The sequence below is a fragment of the Sphaerodactylus townsendi genome, linkage group LG05 (assembly GCF_021028975.2).
Source record: "Sphaerodactylus townsendi isolate TG3544 linkage group LG05, MPM_Stown_v2.3, whole genome shotgun sequence".
Lineage (NCBI taxonomy): Eukaryota > Metazoa > Chordata > Lepidosauria > Squamata > Sphaerodactylidae > Sphaerodactylus > Sphaerodactylus townsendi.
In genome coordinates this window covers 7,269,955-7,291,176 of record NC_059429.1, presented here as the reverse complement: position 1 = coordinate 7,291,176, position 21,222 = coordinate 7,269,955, and the positions used below count along the sequence as shown (strand labels likewise).

General features: G+C 49.6%; 1 protein-coding gene across 6 annotated transcripts in view; it reads left to right on the top strand.

Moving 5' to 3' along the window:
* Window positions 1–20,424, top strand: part of MYO9B (myosin IXB) — a 126,396-nt gene extending 105,972 nt beyond the window's left edge. For 4 of the 6 annotated variants that reach the window (XM_048497514.1, XM_048497515.1, XM_048497513.1 and 1 more), the window contains 10 exons: window positions 359–469; window positions 4,934–5,056; window positions 6,454–6,603; window positions 6,687–6,847; window positions 8,270–9,166; window positions 10,720–10,786; window positions 13,872–13,984; window positions 16,545–16,687; window positions 17,045–17,235; window positions 20,294–20,424. In XM_048497514.1, the coding sequence (XP_048353471.1) occupies window positions 359–469; window positions 4,934–5,056; window positions 6,454–6,603; window positions 6,687–6,847; window positions 8,270–9,166; window positions 10,720–10,786; window positions 13,872–13,984; window positions 16,545–16,687; window positions 17,045–17,235; window positions 20,294–20,413 (2,076 nt within the window). In that variant the 3' untranslated portion in view covers window positions 20,414–20,424. The remainder of the gene's footprint in view (window positions 1–358; window positions 470–4,933; window positions 5,057–6,453; window positions 6,604–6,686; window positions 6,848–8,269; window positions 9,167–10,719; window positions 10,787–13,871; window positions 13,985–16,544; window positions 16,688–17,044; window positions 17,236–20,293) is intronic. The other 2 variants (XM_048497516.1, XM_048497517.1) reach the window with 2 other exon arrangements.
* The last annotated feature ends 798 nt before the right edge of the window (window positions 20,425–21,222 follow it).

Sequence of the window (21,222 nt, the reverse complement as noted above, 5' to 3'; positions counted from 1 at the left end):
TGGGCTGCTGGGGCCATCCGGGAAGGGTGAGTGCCGCAGCTGGGCTGCTCCGCCCATTGGGGGGGCATCAAACCCAGGTTTTGCCCAGGGTGTGAGTTTGCCTAGGCACGCCACTGAAAGGACCATTTAAAAGTGGGTAGCAGAGGAGTTGTCTGTTTGTTTGTGAAACTCTTTCAATTGGATACACAGTGGGTACTATTTTAAAAAAATGAATAAATGATAGTACTGTAGAAAGCATGCTAGGTAGTCAACAGGGGTGCAAGTCAAAAACTCGGGGAGGTAGGGCCTTTATTTTGGACATAGGAAGATGTTTGTATGTGTGTGACTGGATACATCTCCCATCCTTCTTATCTTTCAGAGGGAACTTTTCTTTGATGAAAGTTTGGTGCTCCAGCAGCTGAGATACACCGGGATGCTGGAAACCGTGAGAATCCGGCAGTCTGGCTACAGTGCCAAATTTACCTTCCAGGTATTCCTCGGCCATCACCTTTTGCGTTCGCCCAAAGGGCCAGGAAACGTCTCTCGGCTGACAATGACTGGCCATTTAATGTTGCGCAGAGGCTGCCGAAGTTTAATCTTGCTAAATGCTGGAGCCAGCGGACTTGTCAAACGGCTCTCTCTCCTTCCTCTCTCAGTCCCAGTAACTGGTTCTCTCCTTGTCAGCTCTGCTTCCCCGTTCTTCCACTTATTTATTTATTTATTCATTCATTCATTCATTCATTCATTCATTCATTCATTCATTCATTCATTCATTCATTCATTCTTTTGATTTATAAACCGCCCCATCCCCTAGGGGCTCTGGGCGGTGTACAACATCCACACATACACAATTAATTAAAAAGTCAATAACAAGCAATATAATACTAAAATCCATTAAAATCTATTTAAAACAGTGGTTAATATAACAGTGACAGGCGTCCTATAGTCCAATTCATTAAGATCACCCCAACAAAAAGAAGAGGGAGAGGCCAGGCTCCTCTCTAGGAGGGTGGTAAAGGTGGTAAAGTGCATAAAATGGTAAGTGCAGAAAGCAAGGGGGAAGGGGGCGCAACTTGAGCTGTGGAGGCTTATCTGGGGAATTCAGATTAGCCTGTGCACTCCAACATACCCTCGAACACATCTTTGTTCCACTGCCCAAAATATAAGCCGCTTAGGGAAGCCTTATTGTCAGAGTTCACACGCAAACTGCTCGCCCAAAGCTAGCACCTTAAAACTACTCAACAGTAACGATCCCTTGATGCTAGGGAACACAGCCCAGTATTTGCTGCAGGTTCGGTTGGTAAGAGAAACCTAATCTGTCTTGTTATATTTGTCTCTCTTGTGATTTTATCACAAAAATGCCTAATAAAGGTCTTTTGAGGTTTGTTTGTATGTTTCCAACACACGCCAGCTGGGTGACCTTGGGCTAGTCATGGTTCTCTCAGAGCTCTCTCAGCCCCACCTACCTCACAGGGTGTTCACTGTGAGGGGGGAAGGGAAAGGAGTTTGTAAGCCCCTTTGAGTCTCCTTACAGGAGAGAAAGTATTTTCTCACAATACTAGAACCAGTATTTTCTCACAATACTAGAACCAGGGGGCATCCATTGAAAATGCTGGGGGGAAGAATTAGGACTAATAAAAGGAAACACTTCTTCACACAACGTGTGATTGGTGTTTGGAATATGCTGCCACAGGAGGGGGTGATGGCCACTAACCTGGATAGCTTTAAAAGTGGCTTGGACAGATTTATGGAGGAAAAGTCGATGTATGGCTACCAATCTGGATCCTCTTTGATCTGAGATTGCAAAGGCCTTAACAGTCCAGGTGCTCAGGAGCAGCAGCAGCAGCAGAAGGCCATTGCTTTCACCTCCTGCAGGTGAGCTCCCCAAGGCACCTGGTGGGCCACTGCGAGTAGCAGAGAGCTGGACTAGATGGACTCTGGTCTGATCCAGCTGGCTTGTTCTTATGTTCTTTTGTTCTTAAAGGGGGGATATACATCCAGCTCTTCTTCTTCTAAGTTAAGAGAAGCTGCTGCTATCTCCTTCCCCCTTCTTTTAGAAGTTGCCCTCTGCCCCAGGTACCAGGCACATGTGATTTAGTTGTAGAATTGGATGGGGCACTAGAGACAGCCTCATCCAACCACCTGAAATCTAGAGCATTCTGATGGGTGGCTGCCGTACAAGGGAGAGCCGTTCCTACGCCCCAGTCAAATTGCTGCTGTTATATATATATAAACCTTTATTAGGCATGGAATCCATATAACAGCCAACATTGTCCAAACAAGTATCCCATACATGAGAACCATCGCAGGTCATCATTTCAAAGTTTCTATAAGGAACCTAGCTACAAAAGTTAAAATCTCAGAGGCGGAATTGTTTAGTAGAAACGTAATCTTCCCCACAGTAGAGTATTCATTAAAGATTACAGGACAAAGAGCAAAAAGTCTCGTACTAGATCTCTTGTATTTGGGGCAGTCGAGCAATATATGTTCCATGGTTTGAATCGCTGTGGTACAATGAGGACATTTCCGGGCTCTTGCAGGTCGACATTTTTCGGAACCTTCCTTGTAGCATAGAGCAAGGGAAGGAGTTACACTTCGAGCCCTAAAGTGATTTATCCATCTATTCTTGGGTTCCTGAAGTAAACTCAAATAATCTGCCATGTGATTGATTTTAAATTTGATGTTAAAAAAGAGGGGGGAGCAATTGCTTCTCGCCTTGTCCTGCAGAACTTGAAACTCTTGATCTAGCAGTCGCCTTTTTAATTGAGAGAAGATTTCAGAAGCAGGCAGCTACGAAAGCCTGGCTGGTTGCCTTGAAGTTTTGGGTCCGCCTGTGCTTTAACTCAGATACTGACAGTCTTATATATCTTATCCTCCCCCAGCTTCATGAATCTAAGTGGTGGCAGGCAGTGGAAACTAAAATACTTTCCCTGGGATTCTCCTGGGAAGCCTTGCAAATTGCTGTTGTTGTTACAAACTTTTGCCTAACGTGCCATTGAAATCTCTCCCCACCCCTCTCCCCTTAATTTAAGCCCATTAAATCTGTCCCTGCCCTCTGGATGCCCAGAAAACAGGTCCTCTTCCATTTGGGGCTTTTGAGCTTAGAAGTAAATATGTGCACCTGGCTGTTGTGGAGTTTCCAGGCTGGGTGTCCGTGCTCTGGTAGTTTTTGCTCCTGATGTTCCCCCCGCATTTGTAGCTGGCATCTTCAAAGGTATGTTGCGCTGTCCCACCGAGATTCACTGCAGATGCCAGCCATAGATGCGGGCGGAAGGGCAAAAACTATCAGACCACGGCCACACAGCCCGGAAAACCACAACAGCCAGTTGATTTCTGGCCCTAAAAATACAATAAATATGTACAAATTTGGCTTTTTTTTGTACATGGTTGAAGAGACTTTTTATCTCACCTGTTTGGCTTCATAAGAACGTAAGAATGAGCCAGCTGGATCAGACCAGAGTCCATCTAGTCCAGCTCTCTGCTACTCGCAGTGGCCCACCAGGTGCCTTTGGGAGCTCACATGCAGGAGGTGAACGCAATGGCCTTCTGCGGCTGTTGCTCCCGAGCACCTGGTCTGCTAAGACATTTGCAATCTCAGATCAAAGAGGATCAAGATTGGTAGCCATAGATCGACTTCTCCTCCATCAATCTGTCCAAGCCCCTTTTAAAGCTATCCAGGTCAGAGGCTTCCATCCCTTTTATTCAAAAACAAGCATCAATTTTAACGTTTCTGCCAAGTTCTCGATAGGGATAACCTGAGCTTCACCCCGGAAGCTTAAACTTCCAAATCTGCCCAGAGTGGTCACGATTTGTTTTCAACAACCCTACTTAAAACCAGTAAAAGGCTGTATTCTCAGGCCTGGTTTGTGGGAGACGGTTCCTTCTGCGGTTCCTCAATTGTGCTCTGGAAAGTGAAGGGAATGTGCTGTCTTGACACTACCCAGAAAGATGCAACTACACTAGCAGGGATTGTTGCCATCTTTAGCAGTCATGGCCCGTCTGATGCATTCCTTCCGTCTGCACAAGCGTCAGCCAAGGTTGCTATAGACACGGCTGGTTCTGTTGCCCCGTGCAAGGGATTTCCCTCCCCTTGAGTCTGCATCATACTGTGTTCAGTTCTGGTCGCCAGATATCGAAGAGATAGAAAAAGTGCAGAGAAGGGCAACAAGGATGATTGAGGGACTGGAGCACCTTCCCTATGAGGAGAGGCTGCAGCATTTGGGACTCTTTAGTTTGGAGAGGAGACGTCTGAGGGGGGATATGATTGAAGTCTATAAAATGATGCATGGGGTAGAAAATGTTGACAGAGAGAAATTATTCTCTCTTTCTCACAATGCTAGAACCAGGGGGCATCCATTGAAAATGCTGGGGGGAAGAATTAGGACTAATAAAAGGAAACACTTCTTCACGCAACGTGTGATTGGTGTTTGGAATATGCTGCCACAGGAGGTGGTGATGGCCACTAACCTGGATAGCTTTCAAAAGGGCTTGGACAGATTTATGGAGAAGTCGATCTATGGCTACCAATCTTGATCCGCCTGGATCTCAGATTGCAAATGCCTCAACAGTCCAGGTGCTCGGGAGCAACAGCCGCAGAAGGCCATTGCTTTCACCTCCTGCATATGAGCTCCCAAAGGCATCTGGTGGGCCTCTGCGAGCAGCAGAGTGCTGGACTAGATGGACTCTGGTCTGATCCAGCAGGCTAGTTCTTATGTTCTTATCACAGGGGTGGGACTTGAACTAGCCAATCACAGTGGCCTAGGAAGTCCCATGCTGCCCCTGCCTCACTGACCCAAGCAGTCACTTAGTTCTTCCCTGACCCTAATCCCTTGATAGAGGCATTGCAGGACCGTCTTGGTCTGGCTGGTGTTTGCTGCACTACAGCATAGAATCCACGCTGGGTCTGACCTTCCGGTGTCTCCCTGAAACCTGTCTTGTCTTCTTAACTTCCCAGGATTTCATAGACCAGTTCCAAGTTCTGCTACCCAAGAACACCAAAACGTCCAAAGAGGAGATTTCTGTTCTGCTGACCAAGTTGGAACTGGACACCGGCAGCTATCAGATAGGAAAGACCAAGGTCTGTTCATGTTGAACAAAGGGAAAGAATACATTTGTTTACTTCATTTGTAATCTGATTTTCTTGCTGAGACGCAAAGCCGGTTATTAAAAGGAGCAGCAGTGGCGTAAGAGGTTAAGAGCTCGTGTATCTAATCTGGAGGAACCGGGTTTGATTCCCAGCTCTGCCGCCTGAGCTGTGGAGGCTTATCTGGGGAATTCAGATTAGCCTGTGCACTCCCACACACGCCAGCTGGGTGACCTTGGGCTAGTCACAGCTTCTTGGAGCTCTCTCAGCCCCACCCACCTCACAGGGTGTTTGTTGTGAGGGGGGAAGGGCAAGGAGTTTGTAAGCCCCTTTGAGTCTCCTGCAGGAGAGAAAGGGGGGATATAAATCCAAACTCTTCTTCTTCTTCTAAATGCGCAATAGAACAGCGTCATGCACAGAATAGACTATTTGTGGGAAATACCAATTTTTTCCCCTGACACTATAGTTACAACCTTGTTTCCTTTATTCTGATGCCTTCCTGAAAGATTATATTTTATACATTACGCCGAATAATAGAAGCATGGGAGCTGTTCCAAACACCTCAAGCAGGATAGTCCACTAGGTGGGCACTACAGCCTAGAGCAGTGATGGTGAACCTTTGGCACTCCAGATGTTATGGACTGCAATTCCCATCAGCCCCTGACAGCATGGCCAATTGGCTCAGGGCGGTGCACAACAATTGGCTCAGGGCAGTGCACAACAAACAACAATACGATAAAACAAATTGAATAACCCCAGTTAAAATACAAAGCCTTAAAACTATAAAACTACGGCAGCAGTAGTAGCCTTCAATAAATAATTTGATTAATAATAGAAGACGTCTGGCACCCAACCCCAGTGATCAAACCCTGGGAAGGGAGGGGATTGGCAGATGGTCCAATAGATAGCCAGTGTGCAGGACAACGCGAGGGGCGGGCTCAGCGGCCGGCCCCCTCAAAAGCCCGGTGGAACAGCACCGTTTTGCAGGCCCTGCGGAACTCTCCAAGGTCCTGCAGAGCCCTAACTGCTCTGGCGGGAGGAAGGGCGTTCCACCAGGCAGGGGCCAGGGCAGTAAACGCCCTGGCCCGCGTGGAGGCCAGCCGCATCATGGAGGGGCCGGGGACCACCAGTAGATTCGCCTCCGCAGAGCGGAGGACACGACTCGGGACGTAAGGGGTGAGACGGTCCCGTGGGTATGAGGGCCCCAGGCCATAAAGGGCCTTAAAAAACTTCTCATGGAGGAGTGGGGAATCAAAGGCGGCTCTCCAGTTTAGAGTCCACCTGCTCTTGACCGCTACACTGGGGTGGCTCTCACGGGGGACCGATTTTCACAAAAGAAGAGCTGGAGGAGGGAAGTTCCGCTCCTTTCAGTGACACCGATGTCGTTCCAGGTGTTCATGAAGGAAGCCACACGGCAGGTGCTCCAGGACACTCTGCACAAGGAAGTCATCCGGAAGATTGTCCTCCTCCAGAGCTGGCTCCGGATGGGGCTGGAGAGGAGACGCTTCCTTCGGATGCGCCAGGCAGCTGTCTGTTTGCAGGTACGGGCCTTTCCCCTCGCTCCCCTCGTTCCCAGCTCCCACCGTCTTCTGCTTCCCACCTGTGCTTCCTTTCTCGCCCGCAGGCTTGCTGGCGATCGCACCGTGTCTGGAGGGAGAGGGAGAACGCTGTGATCTGCATCCAGTCGGCTTGGCGTGGGTACAAGGAGTGGAAATCTTACCAGCAGCAGAGGAAACGGATTTGCCTCCTTCAGGCTGTGGTCAGGGGATACCTGCAGCGCAAGCGGTGAGCGGCATCAGAGGTGGGGCTGGGGTATGGCCAGCAGGGATGCCTTGTATCCCTCTAGATCAGGGGTGGGCAACTATGGCCCTCCAGATGTTCGTGGACTACAATTCCCATCAGCCCCTGCCAGAATAGCCAATTGGCCATGCTGGCAGGGGCTGGTGGGAATTGTAGTCCATAACATCTGGAGTGCCAAAGGTTCGCCACCACGGCTCTAGATCCTCTGCTTTGCAAAAGGAAGACCCGTCGGCCTGACGCCGCTTGTGTTGTGGGACCATCACCACCGGCACCCGGAGGAGGCAGGTGCAACATTGCAGCCAACATAGATCAGGGGTCCTAGCAGGCCAGTAAAATCCCATCAGGTCTTCGTCATCAGATGGGGTGGGAGAAGTCTGAGCTTGGGACAGACTGCCTGCCAAGCTGGGTGCTTTTACAGCTGAGCCCTGACCCTGAATTTTTGTGTGTGCTTTATAATCTTTCCTCTAGATCAGGGGTGGGCAATTATTTTTTCCATGGGGCCGCATAAGAAACAGAAAATATTGTGGAGGGCCGGGCCAAAAGGCTGAGCTCAATTCTGCATAATAGGAGCTGATAAGTGACAGACAGGTGCACAGATCAACTTGGAATCAGTGGCAACAGTTCTGCATACAACACTATTTGGCACGAAGAATCACAGGCTTAACCTACCTGCATAGTTGTCCACTGTGCCAATCAAGCAAGTGGGGAGACTTAAGTCCCTTGACCTACTTTTTTCATCGACTGGTGCTTTTGAAAGCCCCGCAGAAGCCGGCAGCCAAGGCAACCGGCTTCTGCGGGGCTTTCAAAGGCGCCTCGTTCCCCAGCAAGGCAGGGGGGCCAGTCAGGGTCATCCGGCGGGCCGGATGTGGCCCGCGGGCCGTATAATGCCCAGGTCTGCTCTAGATTATCAGCAGAGTTAAAGCAGAGTCACTCTGGTAAGATGAGAAGTCTTTAGTAGTCTTCTTGCACTCACTGCAGCCTCCTATCACACTTGGGAAAGAATACTCTCCACACAAGATGTTCTTTCCATAGGAAGGCTTTTACTTTAGCAGTTGCAAGGTTACACAAGTCTGTTCTATACAAGACTGTATAACTATATTGAACTCTTCAGCAAGAAGAAAAGTTCAACACACACAGAACTTAACTCAGTCTCTATCTCTATCTCTGCTTAGCATAGCATATACAAATGCATACATCAGGGATACTTTTCCCCGCCCACGCAACAGCCTGTCATTGGTCCAGAATCACAGTTGAATTCACCAATCATGTTAAAGGTCCATCTTCGCTACATTTTGCCCCTAGACTGACTGTCTCCGGCCTTTGGGTTTTGCGAACTCCTGCTAACTCAGAAGATGACCTTTTGTGAACCTTTACTCTCTTTTTATATATATATATATCATGACATAGATTTCATCAAATGTTGGCCGAGGAGCAAAAAAAGGAAGCTGAGCAGCATGGTCATGCTGAGCAAGAGAACCGGCTGAGCCGGACGGAGGAACCGGCCCAGGATCAGGAAGCTGCGGAAGCTACGGTGCCGCCGAGTCAGAGCGCCAGACTGGTGGTTGAGGATGGGGCTGAGAACGAGCTGGCGGAAAAACAAGCGCTTCTCCCCCAGAAAAGCACAGCCAGCAGTCGGGAGAAGCGGGAATCCCGCCGGCAGAGGGGCTTGGAGCACAACGAGTTGCAGAACAAGCACGTGGTGTTTGCTTTGGAGGGCCAGGCAGGAGACCTTAGCAGGGAAGGCAGCCCATTTCGACAGGAGGAGGAGGCAGCGGAGGAAGGCCGAGAGCCCAAGAGGGAGGCGGTTTCATCCGAACTTTCTCCCACGGACTCAGCTGTAGGGGGCTCACAAGTGGCTGGGGAGCCCCCCCTTCCTTTGGACAATGGCACCCCGGTTTCGAAATCCCCTTCCGGATCACAGCAGGAAGAGGCGGGAGCGGCCAGCGTGGACACAAACGGGCTGGGGAGACCAGAAGGCCACAAGAGCCAGATCCGGAGCAGCCAAAGCTTCACGTGTCCCGAGCGGCCCTCGGAACTGGCCCTGAACCTTCAAAACCACCTGACCACCAGCAAGAGCTTCCGGGCCCCTGCCGAGCCGGCCGGCGACCGGCCGGGGACTCAGAAGGAACTGGGCAGCCCCACCTCCTTCCAGATCCAGCGGTACCAGGACGACCTCGAGAAGCTGCGGGACAAGCGGGAGCGCTGGAAAGGGAAGCGGTGCCTCGGTGGCGGACAGAGCGACAGCCTCAGCCAGTCCCTGGAGGAGAGAAGCGGCGCCAGCCCGACTCACCCTCCGCAGCTCACGTGAGTGCCGTTCCTTGCTGGAAGTCACTCTGGGCCTTGGAGAATCGGCGGGGCTGGGATGAACAGAGCTGACCAAAGCTGGGCTCTAGCTGCCCGCTGGACGCAGCACCAGATGTGTAGCTGCCAGGGGGCGGGGCGTGTCACAGCATGGTAACGGGTTCAAAATATTTAAGCCAAAAATCTTAAGCCGACAAAGGAATAAAATCTGATCAATATTTTATTCACGCCAACAGACGGGCAAAACAGCATCAGGGGAACCACGTACAATGACAGGGTGTTCTTACTTTTATAGGTTACATCAGAATAGCAGTAGAAAGAATACACCCCAAAGTTCATCATCATCAGTCAATCATTTGAAAGGGTGGGGATGGGGCAAACTAGTGCCCTTATTGGAAGATGTCAGCACCTGGTTCTTTGACGCAAGATGAACTAGAGCCCTGTTTCTTTCTAATCTATATTGTCTTTTGTTGCCCTTCTCCTTAGACAAAGAGCCTAAACATTTTCATGTTTCTCTCTTCTGTCACTAGAAGAAGGGCAAATCCAAGGTATCTGTCTGGGAGCAGTAAGACCTTAAAAACAGTTGAATTTGCACATTCTGTATAACTCTGAACAAGGGGCATTCTGCTGGGCTATCAAGCTTGCCTAGTAACAGAAAAAGGATAGATTTTCAAGCTTGCATTTTTCTTTGTTCAGCTGCATCATGGTTGCCAACTACCCATTACAGAAAGAAAGTAATGGGGGGCAAAAAGAAAACCTTTGCTTTTTCAGAGTATATTCCTCTTATGCCTTCTGCGCCTACAGGCGGGTCGTCTTGCCCCGGCCGCGCCAGTGCGTGGGCATTCCAGGGTGTGGCGGGGTGGCCGTGGCAGGGGCGCGGGGCGCACACGTGCCCCGGGCGCAGTTCCCCCTCGCTATGCCCCTGCCCAGCACTGAGTGCAGTGCCTGGAAACCCCTTCCTACTCGCAGTGGCCCACCAGGTGCCTTTGGGAGCTCACACGCAAGAGGTGAAAGCAATGGCCTTCTGCGGCTGTTGCTCCCGAGCACCTGGTCTGCTAAGGCATTTGCAATCTCAGATCAAAGAGGATCAAGATTGGTAGCCATAGACCGACTTCTCCTCCATCAATCTGTCCAAGCCCCTTTCAAAGCTATCCAGGTTAGCGGCCATCACCACCTCCTGTGGCAGCATATTCCAAACACCAATCACACGTTGTGTGAAGAAGTGTTTCCTTTTATTAGTCCTAATTCTTCCCCCCAGCAGTTTCAATGGATGCCCCCTGGTTCTAGTATTGTGAGATCTACAAAGTCCGCCTCCATTTATATGCCTGGGCAACGTGCCATGTTGGCAGAAACCCAGGTGTTCGGTGTGTTGCCTGGCAGCTTCCAGAGAAAACCTCAGCCAGATGCATCTCTGGAGTAAAAAGCTGTCCCAAGTTTCGAGAAGTCAGGGGTGGGGGTGGGGAAATGGGATTTTGATGAACCCGTGGCTGGAAAAAAGCCCCAGCCGTGGGGTTCGTGGTCCTGTTCTCCAGTGGTTCTTTCTTCTCACCCGGCAGAAGGAAAGAGACCGCTTCTTCTTTGGATGACCTTCACCAACTTTCCCATCCCATCCTCACAAGCCAGGTAAGGGAACAGTACAGCGCTTTCATTTATTTATTTATTTTACTAAACTTCTATACCGCCCTTCCCCGAAGGGCTCAGGGCGGTGTCCATCAATTATATAAAAACAGTTAAAATCCATTTCACATTCATCCCAGTTAAAACCATATATAAATTATAAAAATTTATACCCCATTCTTGCACCCATGGAGGCCAGATATTTATCACAGAAGTGTGGTGTTATCCCGGCTGGCCAAATGCCTGGCGGAACAGGTCTGTTTTACAGGCCCTGCAGAAACTCTGTATGTCCCGCAGGGCCCTGATCTCACCTGGGAGCCTGTTCCACCAGGTAGGGGCCAGGACCATAAAAGCCCTGGCCCTTGTGGAGGCCAGCCGGACCACTTTGGGGCCAGGGATCACCAGAAGGTCCGCCTCCGAGGAGCGGAGGGGCCTAGCAGGGTGATATAGGGAGAGATGGTCCCGTAGATATGCTGGTCCAAGGCCACGAATAGCTTTAAAGGTCACAACCAGAACTTTAAACATGACCCGGTACTCAATCGGCAGCCAGTGTAGTTGGTGCAGGACCGGAGTAATCCGATCCCTAATAGATGTTCCCGCCAGCAACCTGGCTGCCGCATTTTGCACGAGCTTCAGTTTCCGGATCATGGCTAAAGGTAAGCCCGCGTACAGCGAGTTACAGTAGTCTAACCTAGAGGTGACCGTGGCATGGATCACTGTGGCCAGATCAGAGCAGGAGAGGTAGGGGGCCAGTTGTCTAGCCTGTCGCAGATGGTAGAACAGATACCAGTGAAAGGCAAGTAAAGGATACAATCTGGAACACAAGGAAAAAGGGAGCCAATCCCCCCCCCCCAAAAAAAAATTACTTGCCAAATTGGCAAGGAAGCACGCAATGTGATCTTAAATTTCTGTACATTAGTATTTAGCCAGAGTAATACAATAATACATTCATAAACAACCATTAATTCTGTCATACAAAATGCGTGCTTTGCATCAGATTCATTCATAAGTACCCGTGTTGATATTTCTTAAGTGGACCGACACATCACATCCAGGTCATCAAGCAAATTGATGTGTCGGTCCACTTAAGAAATATCAACACACCGGAGGACATAAGCTGCCATTTATATCTTGTCCCCGACGAACTGTGTTTTCCTTAGCCGTTTGTGACGTTCAACTGAAATCATTCATGAAAGGTTCCGGGTACTTATGAATGAATCTGATGCAAAGCACGCATTTTGTATGAAAGCTCAGAATTACGGCTGTTTTATGTAACGTATGCCATTGCATTACTCTAACTGGCTAAATACTACCGTACAGAATTATTATCCTTAAGATCACATTGCGTGCTTCCTTGCCAATTTGGCAAGTAATTTTTTTTTGGGGAGGGGGATTGGCTCCCTTTTTCCTTGTGTTGCAGATGGTAGAACGCCGCCTTAGCGACAACCCAACAAGATCGACACAGACTTCAGAGAATAATCAGAACTGCAGAAAAAACAATTGCTGCTAACCTGCCTTCCATTGAGGACCTGTATACTGCACGGGTCAAAAAAAGGGCTGTGAAAATATTTACTGACCCCTACGTGATCCTGGACATAAACTGTTTCAACTTCTTACCCTCTAAACGTCGCTACAGAGCACTGCACACCAATACAACTAGACATAAGAACATTTTTTTCCCGAATGCCATCACTCTGTTAAACAAATAATTCCCTCGATAATGTCAAACTATTTATTATATATTTATTATATAATTACTGCACTACTTTTTTCATCATTCCTATTACCCATCTCCTCCCAATTATGACTGTATGACTATAGCCTGTGCTGGCATTTCATTTTATTTTATGATTTTACATTTTATGTTTTTATTACTATTGATTGTTTCCTGATTGCTTACTAGACCTATATGACAATCATTAAGTGCTGTACCTTATGATTCTTGACAAATGTATTTTCTTTTATGTACACTGAGAGCATATGCACCGGAGACAAATTCCTTGTGTGTCCAATCACACTTGGCCAATAAAGATTCTATTCTATTCTATTCTATTCTAGCCGTCTGGGTGACCTGGGCAACCAACGATAGTGATGGGTCCAGTATCACCCCAAGGTTTTTGGCGGACGAGGCTAATGTTACAGGGGGGAAAGGGGACCTGGCAGCAGAAGGGCCAGTTGTGTGTTTCTGCTTCCGAAAGATGGGTGCCCGGAGGGCTCAGTTAAACGGGGGTGGATAGGCATGGCTCATAAGTGCGGCACGAGGTTTGCGGCACCCGTGAATCGATCTCCCGGGGAGGCCCCGTGGCAGGACGCCCCATTGACATGCAGCCGGCCAGTGTGAAAGACCGGGTCATAGATGATGGGGCAGGAAGGCCTCAGCCGGAGAATTTCGACCTGTCAGAGGAGATGCGGCTAACCTGGATAGACCCAGCGTCACTCAAGGGCAGCTTTGCACGAGCCCCAGCCACGCGCCTCTTTCAGCAAGACCTCCCTTAATGAAATTTGAAATTGAAACCTTTAGAAGAGAAGGAGAAGAGTTTGGATTTATATTCCCCCCTTTCTCTCCTGTAGGAGACTCAAAGGGGCTGACAATCTCCTGGCCCTTCCCCCCTCACAACCAACACCCTGTCAGGTGGGTGGGGCTGAGAGAGCTCCGAGAAGCTGTGACTAGCCCAAGTTCACCCAGCTGGTGTGTGTGGAAGTGCACAAGTTAATTTAGTTCCACAGCTCAAGTAGCAGAGCAGGGAATCAACCCGGTTCCTCCAGATTAGAATGCACCTGCTCTTAACCACTGCGCCACTGCTGCTGCTCCCCTCCCTTGCATGCCACCCCTCCCATCATGGTGGCAGGGGATGATGGGAGCTGTACTCCATAACATCTGGAGGGCCACGAGTTTGACACCTGTGCTCTATGGGGTAAAAAACCCAAATAATCACACATAAAAAACCTCAAATGTGTACAGACCATCCAACTTTATTTTGGATTTTTTGGGCACCCATGTTTCTGTTTTTGCATGCTTTAGAAATCTGTTGCCTTCATGCATGGGGCTGGAAAGCCTCGTCCCTTCCTCTTTCCTCTTCTCGTCCCACAGCAGTCTCTGGACACCTCAGACAGCGACAGGAGCACCAAGAAGCAGCTCGTGTTGAGAAGGGCTGGGGAGCTGCCTGCCGCCCTTGACGTGCCTGCCCCACCAGCCGATGCCAAGTAAGTGGGTTTTGGCATCAGCCAAGTACTGCCCAAAGCAACTGGGTAATTAGGAGATGGGCAGGGAGGCCCACAGGCAAGAGAACTGCGCCCCCACGCACACACACACACACACACACACAGTGGCTCATTATTCCATCCTTGGAGTACACACTTGTAGTGTAGACCGCCCTGGTGATCCTTATTGTTGATCTTGTAATCTGATTTTTTTTTTTAGAGTTAAGGTCTGTTAACAAAATGGTTTTAACTGGGATTTTAATCCGATTGTATTTTTATTGATTTGTACAACACCCAGAGCCCTTAGCGGATGGGGCGGTATGTCAGATTAGATTAGATTAGACTAGATTAGATTAGATTAGATTAGATTAGATTAGATTAGATTAGATTAGATTAGATTAGATTAGATTAGATTAGATTAGATTAGATTAGATTAGATTATGGAGGGAGGGTGGGCGGGCGGGCGGGTGGATGATGGAGGGATGGATGGATGGATGATGGATGGATGGATGGATGGATGGATGGATGGATGGATGGATGGATGGATGGATGGATGGATGGATGGATGGATGGATGGATGGATGGATGGACGGATGGATGGATGGATGGATGGATGGATGGATGGATGGATGGATGGATGGATGGATGGATGGATGGATGGATGGATGGATGGATGATAGGTGGATGGATGGATGGATGGATGGATGGATGGATGGATGGATGGATGGATGGATGGATGGATGGATGGATTGATTTGAAGACTCACCTCAGGGCACTGCGCAGTGGGCTTGCGGTGGGGTCTCCTCGCATTTCTCTGCAAAGAGACATCCTACAGCCTGCAGGCCCGTTTGTCTCCTGAACTGTGTGGGGCCTCTGCTTCTCCCGATTCTCTTAACTCCGCCCGTCACCTTAGCCTTTTTTTTTTAATTAAAAAAATTATTTTTATTTTTCCACCAAACATTGCAGAAGTGAAAGAAGGAAATTTAAAAAGAAAAAAGCAAGTGTGACATAGATCTGGACTATTATTGATCAATATACTAAAGGACAACTTAAGTACTGCCTGATTTCCTTCTCTTCCAAACAGGGGCATATCTGCCAGAGGGACATGTGGGGTCACATGTCCCCAGGCGCCACCCGTTTGAAACCCACCCACCCCAAGTGGGGACAGGGACCGAGGGGGCTTTCAGAACCCCGAGCAGCCGAGCACCTTGCCGAAGCTTTCAGAGCCTTGGAGCAGCCTGGCTGCAAAGGCGGCAGGCTGGTCGTGGCTCTGAAAGCCCCCTGGGTCCCCCACTCCTGGGAGAATATCTCCCAGAAGAGTGAGGGAGCTTTCCAGGGTTCTGAAAGCCTCTTTCTGAATGAAGCTGCTGCCTTCCCTGGCCTCCCCCCCAACGTCAAATTGGGGAGGGGGGGTGCAGCAGCCGGGTAAGAAGGGGAGCCCCACAGGGGGTGGGGGAGGAGCAAACTGGTGGATAACTATTTAGAATCCCATAATATGCATCTCTCTAGTTCATAATAATAAATAATAGTTTTTGACATCCAGTAATAATTCAACAGTGTAACTTGTAACAGTATACAGCAGTGATGGCGAACCTATGGCACGGGTGCCAGAGGTGGCACTCAGAGCCCTCTCTGTGGGCACGCGCAAACAGAGTGCCCCCCCCCCCCCACATCTAGACTGGCCTGGGCCGCTAAGCTTGATTATTAGCATTAAACCGAAGACCTAGTTTTGGGGAAGCAGTGTAGGTAACCCTGTTAAGCGCTGTTAAACCCCACTGATTTTCATGCAAAGAACTAAAGCACAATCCTTTACCTGGGTTGCTGGCAGTGGGGCTTGCTTCTGAGTGAACCCTCCTAGGGTCGTGATTCACCCGTTGGAAGAATTGCACTGTTGCTTCAAAGCAAAGCCATCGACTACCACTAAGCTTACTCTTGAGTAATGCATGCCTCAGAGCTGTTTTTTCTAAACGAAAACCTCAGTATTCAGGTTAAATTATCATGTTGGCACTTAGCAATAAATAAGTGGGTTTTGGGTTGCAATTTGGGCACTCGGTCTTGAAAAGGTTCGCCATCGCTGGTATACAGTATACGACAGGGGTCTGCAACCTGCGGCTCCCCAGATGTTCATGGACTACAATTGCCAATTGGCCATGCTGGCAGGGGCTGATGGGAATTGTAGTCCATGAACATCTGGAGAGCCGCAGGTTGCAGACCCCTGTCATATACCAATAACCCAAAACAGTAATATGCAGCAGAGGCGACCCGTAGCAAACCATACAATGAATAGCAGCAGACAGAATTTCCAGATCTATTTTCACGTTTCCAAACTGCCCTTTCATCATCGGTGCCGCTCAGAGAGGCCTGCACTTTTTTCCTTCAGTTGTGCGTTGCCACCCCAACCGTCAGCTGCAAGGGGGCGTGAGAGCCGTCTTACCCGTTCTCGCACGCGTGCTCCACAGTAGCAGCATCTCGGCCGCCCCTCGTGCCGCACTGCCCCTCTTCGGCTTCACGACCCAAATGCCGCCGCTTTCCAAACGTGTGCGAATCGCTTTCTTCTCGCCAGGTCTGCTTTCAAGATCCCCTTGAGGAGGCTCCTAGGGAAGAAGGCGGAGAAAAAGGCTTTCAAGGAGAACTCCGACGCGGCGGAGGAGAGTGAGGCCATCTCGCTTTCAAGTGTGTCGGCAGTTGAGGAAAAGGCAGCAGAAGGTGAGGATTGGCCTGTATCGGTTCCATCCTGAACGGAAAGAAAAATTGGACTAATATCCTGCCTTTCTCTCCTGCAAGGAGACTCAAAGGGGCTGACAATCTCCTTTCTCTTCTCCCCTCACAACAAACGCCCTGTGAGGTGGGTGGGGCTGAGAGAGCTCCAAAGAACTGTGACTGTGGGGCCTACCCAGTTTGTTTTTGGCGCCGTCTGGGAGCAAAGGGAAGGGGCACCGTTGCTGAGCAGGGACATAGAACAGCCATGTGGGTTTTCTGATTTCCCAGGGATTGACCCAAAGGCACGAGGAAGGGCTTGCACACCGCTTCCTTCGCAAAAACTATCTACATTTTCCCATCCAGCTACTTCTCGGCATCTGAATCACCCCCAAGATGAGGAACGTCCCGTAAAGGAAACAGGCAAAGCCAAAAGAACCCGCACCCTTAAGATCAGCAAAGCCAAGACAGCGCCTGAGAAATGGCGGGCACCTTTCTTGCGAGAGATCGCCAATGCCAACGAGCTGAAGTACTTGGATGACTTCCTCTTAAACAAGGTAAGATGGGAATTATGTGTGAATGCTCTTTGCGGACTTTAGTTCCGCATTTAATACAATCTTGCCACAAAGACTGGTGACAAAACTTGTGGATCTTGGACTCTCACATTCAATCTGTTTGTGGATTAGGGACTTCTTGTCTGGACGTTCCCAGAGGGTTAGACTGGGAAATCGGGTTTCCTCAGTTCTTACTCTAAATATGGGAATGCCACAGGGCTGTGTGTTGAGTCCTTTATTGTTCACCCTTTATACATATGATTGTACTCCTGTCTATCATAGTAACACCATTATCAAATTTGCCGATGACACAACGGTGGTGGGGCTCATCTCTGGAGGGGATGAGTCTGCCTATCGGAGTGAGGTGGACCGACTGCTCTCATGGTGCAGGGAAAATAACCTGGTTCTTAATACTAACAAGACAAAGGATCTTATAGTGGACTATAGAAGGAATAGCTCAGGAATTCAGCCCTTGACTATAAATGGAGAGCAAGTAGAGCGGGTGGCTAGTTTTAAATTTCTGGGCGTTAGGATTAAAGAGGACTTGACCTGGGGCGTTCAGACTTCCGCAGTGGTTAAGAAGGCCCAGCAAAGACTGTACTATCTGAGACTTTTAAGGAAACAACAACTGGATGGAAAACTCCTGGTGTCCTTTTACCGCTGTGCTATAGAGAGTGTCTCAACCTACTGCATCTGTGTATGGTTCTCCAGTTGCACAGTGGCAGATAGGAAGGCGCTCCAAAGGGTGATCACTCCTGCACAGAGGATTATCGGCTGCCCTCTCCCCTCCTTGGAAGAACTCTATAATTCCCGAACCCTAAAGAAAACCCAAAATATTCTGAGAGACCCGTCTCATCCGGCACACTCTCTTTTTGAACTGTTACCATCCAGCAGACGATACAGGTCTATCAAAACTAGGACAAAGAGGCTTAGAGACAGCTTCTACTCTGAACTCCGCGGCTTCGTGTTGATGTGTTTGGGGCTGTGTAGGGATGGGTGGAGGAAGGGGAAAGTGAGGATGGGGTATGAGTCTGAAATTGTGTGCATCGAGGAATGCTGCTGTAAATTTCGTTGTGCGTGCACAATGACAATAAAAATGCTTATGAGCCTTATGAGATGGGGCTGGAAACGGAGCATCATGCATCCTCCTCCTCTGAGAAGATGCGTTGGGGCACGTTAGCGAGGCCAACTGATTAGAGTTTTGTTTTAAAAATAAACTGATCATCGGCCGTTTGGAAACTGCATTGGGTTGAATCCTGCTTGGCTCTCTGTGGTGATTTCCTACGGAGGCTCCTTGTACCAAAGTTATATGAAAGCGCCTTCATCTTCTCCGTTCGCTGAAAGCATCTTCAGATTTTTCCCCTCTGGCACAGTGAAGTGCGGGACCAAAGTTAATTCCAGGAACAACAACCAAAAAAGCTTTCCACCATCCCAGTTAATTGACATTTATTTATTTATCCACCCCAAATGATCCCAAATCAATCAGGCCTGTAGCGCCCTCTGCTGGCAAAAATAACCTCCCTGGTTTTGCAGCCTGCCCGGACAAACAATGGAGAAATGGAGCTTTGGGGCTGCGATTAGTTTGGTGGATCACCGGCAAGAGCTCCCAAAGTTCGGGGTCTTTGCAGGCTGGGTGTTGCAGTTCTGCTGGTGGCATCTGCAGCTCCAAGGTCAGAGGTCACAGGGGCTGGGCAGGCCCCTCCTTTGCTTCTCTGCCAGAGCATCCCCAAAGGGGCTTTCTGGGACAAGGGCAGAGGTGGGATCCAGCAGGTTCTCACAGGTTCCCGAGAGTAGGTTACGAATTATTTGTGTGTGCCGAGAGGGGGTTACGAATTGGTGATTTTGCCACGTGATTTTTGCCTTAGTTACGCCCCTCCTCTCACCAGTAGCGCGCAGAACTTGAAGCAGTCTAGCAGGAGGTGCACCGGTGTGCGTGGCAGCCTGCGCCTGTGTGCATTCGTTTCCCGCCCAAGGACCGGTGCAGCGGCTGCGTCCTTACCACAGCCCTGCTCAGGAATGCTCCGCCCCGGAATGCCTGGCCACGCCCCCGTCATGCCCCGCCCAGCCCCATTGGCGCTGCGCCACAGTTTGAATCCCAGCACCATGGGAACCTGTTACTAACATTTTTGGATCCCACCACTGGTCAAGGGTCTCACTGTGTTCAAAGGCAGGTCCGTTTCTCCCTAGCTCCAGTACTTCAGACCTTGTGCTCTCCAGTGTGGGGATCTCCCAGGATACTGGCTTGCATCAGCCAGAGGTCTACCCGTGGCAGGTTTATGTCATTTGCACTGATGTGAATTGAATTGACGAGAATCGGTGTGGTGGTGTAGTGGTTAGAGTGGGATCTGGGAAACCCAGGTCCTAGTTTTCACTCAGCCAAAGAAGCAGAGAGCCAGCGTGGGGTAGTGGTTAAGAGCAGGTGCACTCTAATCTGGAGAACCGGGTTTGATTCCCCGCTCTGCCACTTGAGCTGTGGAGGCTTATCTGGGGGACTAGATTAGCTTGTGCACTCCAGCTTGTGCCAGCTGGATGCCCTTGGGCTAGTCACAGTTCTTCAGAGTGCTCTCAGCCCCACCTACCTCACAGGGTGTTTGGTGGGGGGGGGGTGAGGAAGGGAAAGGAGATTATCAGCCCCTTTTAGTCTCACAGGAGAGAAAGGAGGGATATACATCCAAACTCCTCCTCCTCCTCCTCCTCTTCTTCTTCTCCTCCTCCTCCTCCTCCTCCTCCTCCTTCTTGGGCAACCTCACATGCTCTCAGGCCTAACCTACCTCATAGAGTTGTTGTGAAGACAAGAGAACATTTCGGTTCCCCATTGGGAAGAAAGGTGGGGTATAATTGAAGGAAATAAAATGAAAAAAAAAAGGTTTGCAACCCGATCACAGCTATACACCTCGCTGGTGGCACTGTCTGTTCTGGTGAGGTCAGAGGACCAGGATAATTTTGGCGGGGTGGGCGGGCCGTGGCTGAATCATGCCCTTAAAATGTTCCCTGTAAGGGTGAGTGACAAGTTATCCTTTGCTCCCTGCGTTGTTGAGAAGTCTGTGTTGCTCCCTTCCAGATCAACGATCTCCATTCCCAGAAGTCTGCGGGTGAATGCTTGTTTTTCGAGGCCACCGAAAAGTTCAGAGGGAACATCAAAACCATGTATTCTGCCCCTGTGAGTAACTTCACCGTGTGAATGAAGTGGGGATCAGAGGGCACAATAAAAATTATGCTGGTGAAGGCTTGCAGCCAGAGGTGGGATCCAGCCGGTTCTCACAGGTTCCCGAGAGTAGGTGACTCATTATTTGTGTGTGCTGAGAGGGGGTTACTAATGGGTGATTTTGCCACGTGATTTTTGCCTTCGTTACGCCCCTCCTCTCAGCAGTAGCGTGCAGAACTTGAAGCAGTCTAGCAGGAGGTGCACCGGCGTGTGTGGCAGCCTGCGCCTGTGTGCATTCGTTTCCCGCCCAAGGACCAGCGCAGTGGCTGCTTCCTTGCCACAGCCCCGCCCAGGAATGCCCCGCCCCCGGAATGCCCGGCCACACCCCCGTCGTGCCCCGCCCAGCCCCATTGGTGCTACGCCACAGTTTGAATCCCACCACCATGGGAACCTGTTACTAAAATTTTTGGATCCCACCACTGCTCGCAGCAGCTGCTGTCTGCTTTCAGATGAAGTCTTTGTTACAAGTATAATACCCTGTTTCCCCGAATGTAAGACATCCCCGAAAAATAAGACCTAGTAGAGATTTTGCTGAAATGCGAAATATAAGGCATCCCCCAAAAGTAAGACATAGCAAAGTTTTTGTTTGGAAGCATGCCCGACGAACAGAACACAGGAAAAATAAGACATCCCCTGAAAATAAGACATAGCACATCTTTGGGAGCAAAAATTAATATAAGACACTGTCTTATATTTGGGGGAACACGGTACGTATCCAAAACCACAAACAATACAACAGTGCCACAAGGTATTTGAAATACAGACCCTAATAATGCTGATAAAAA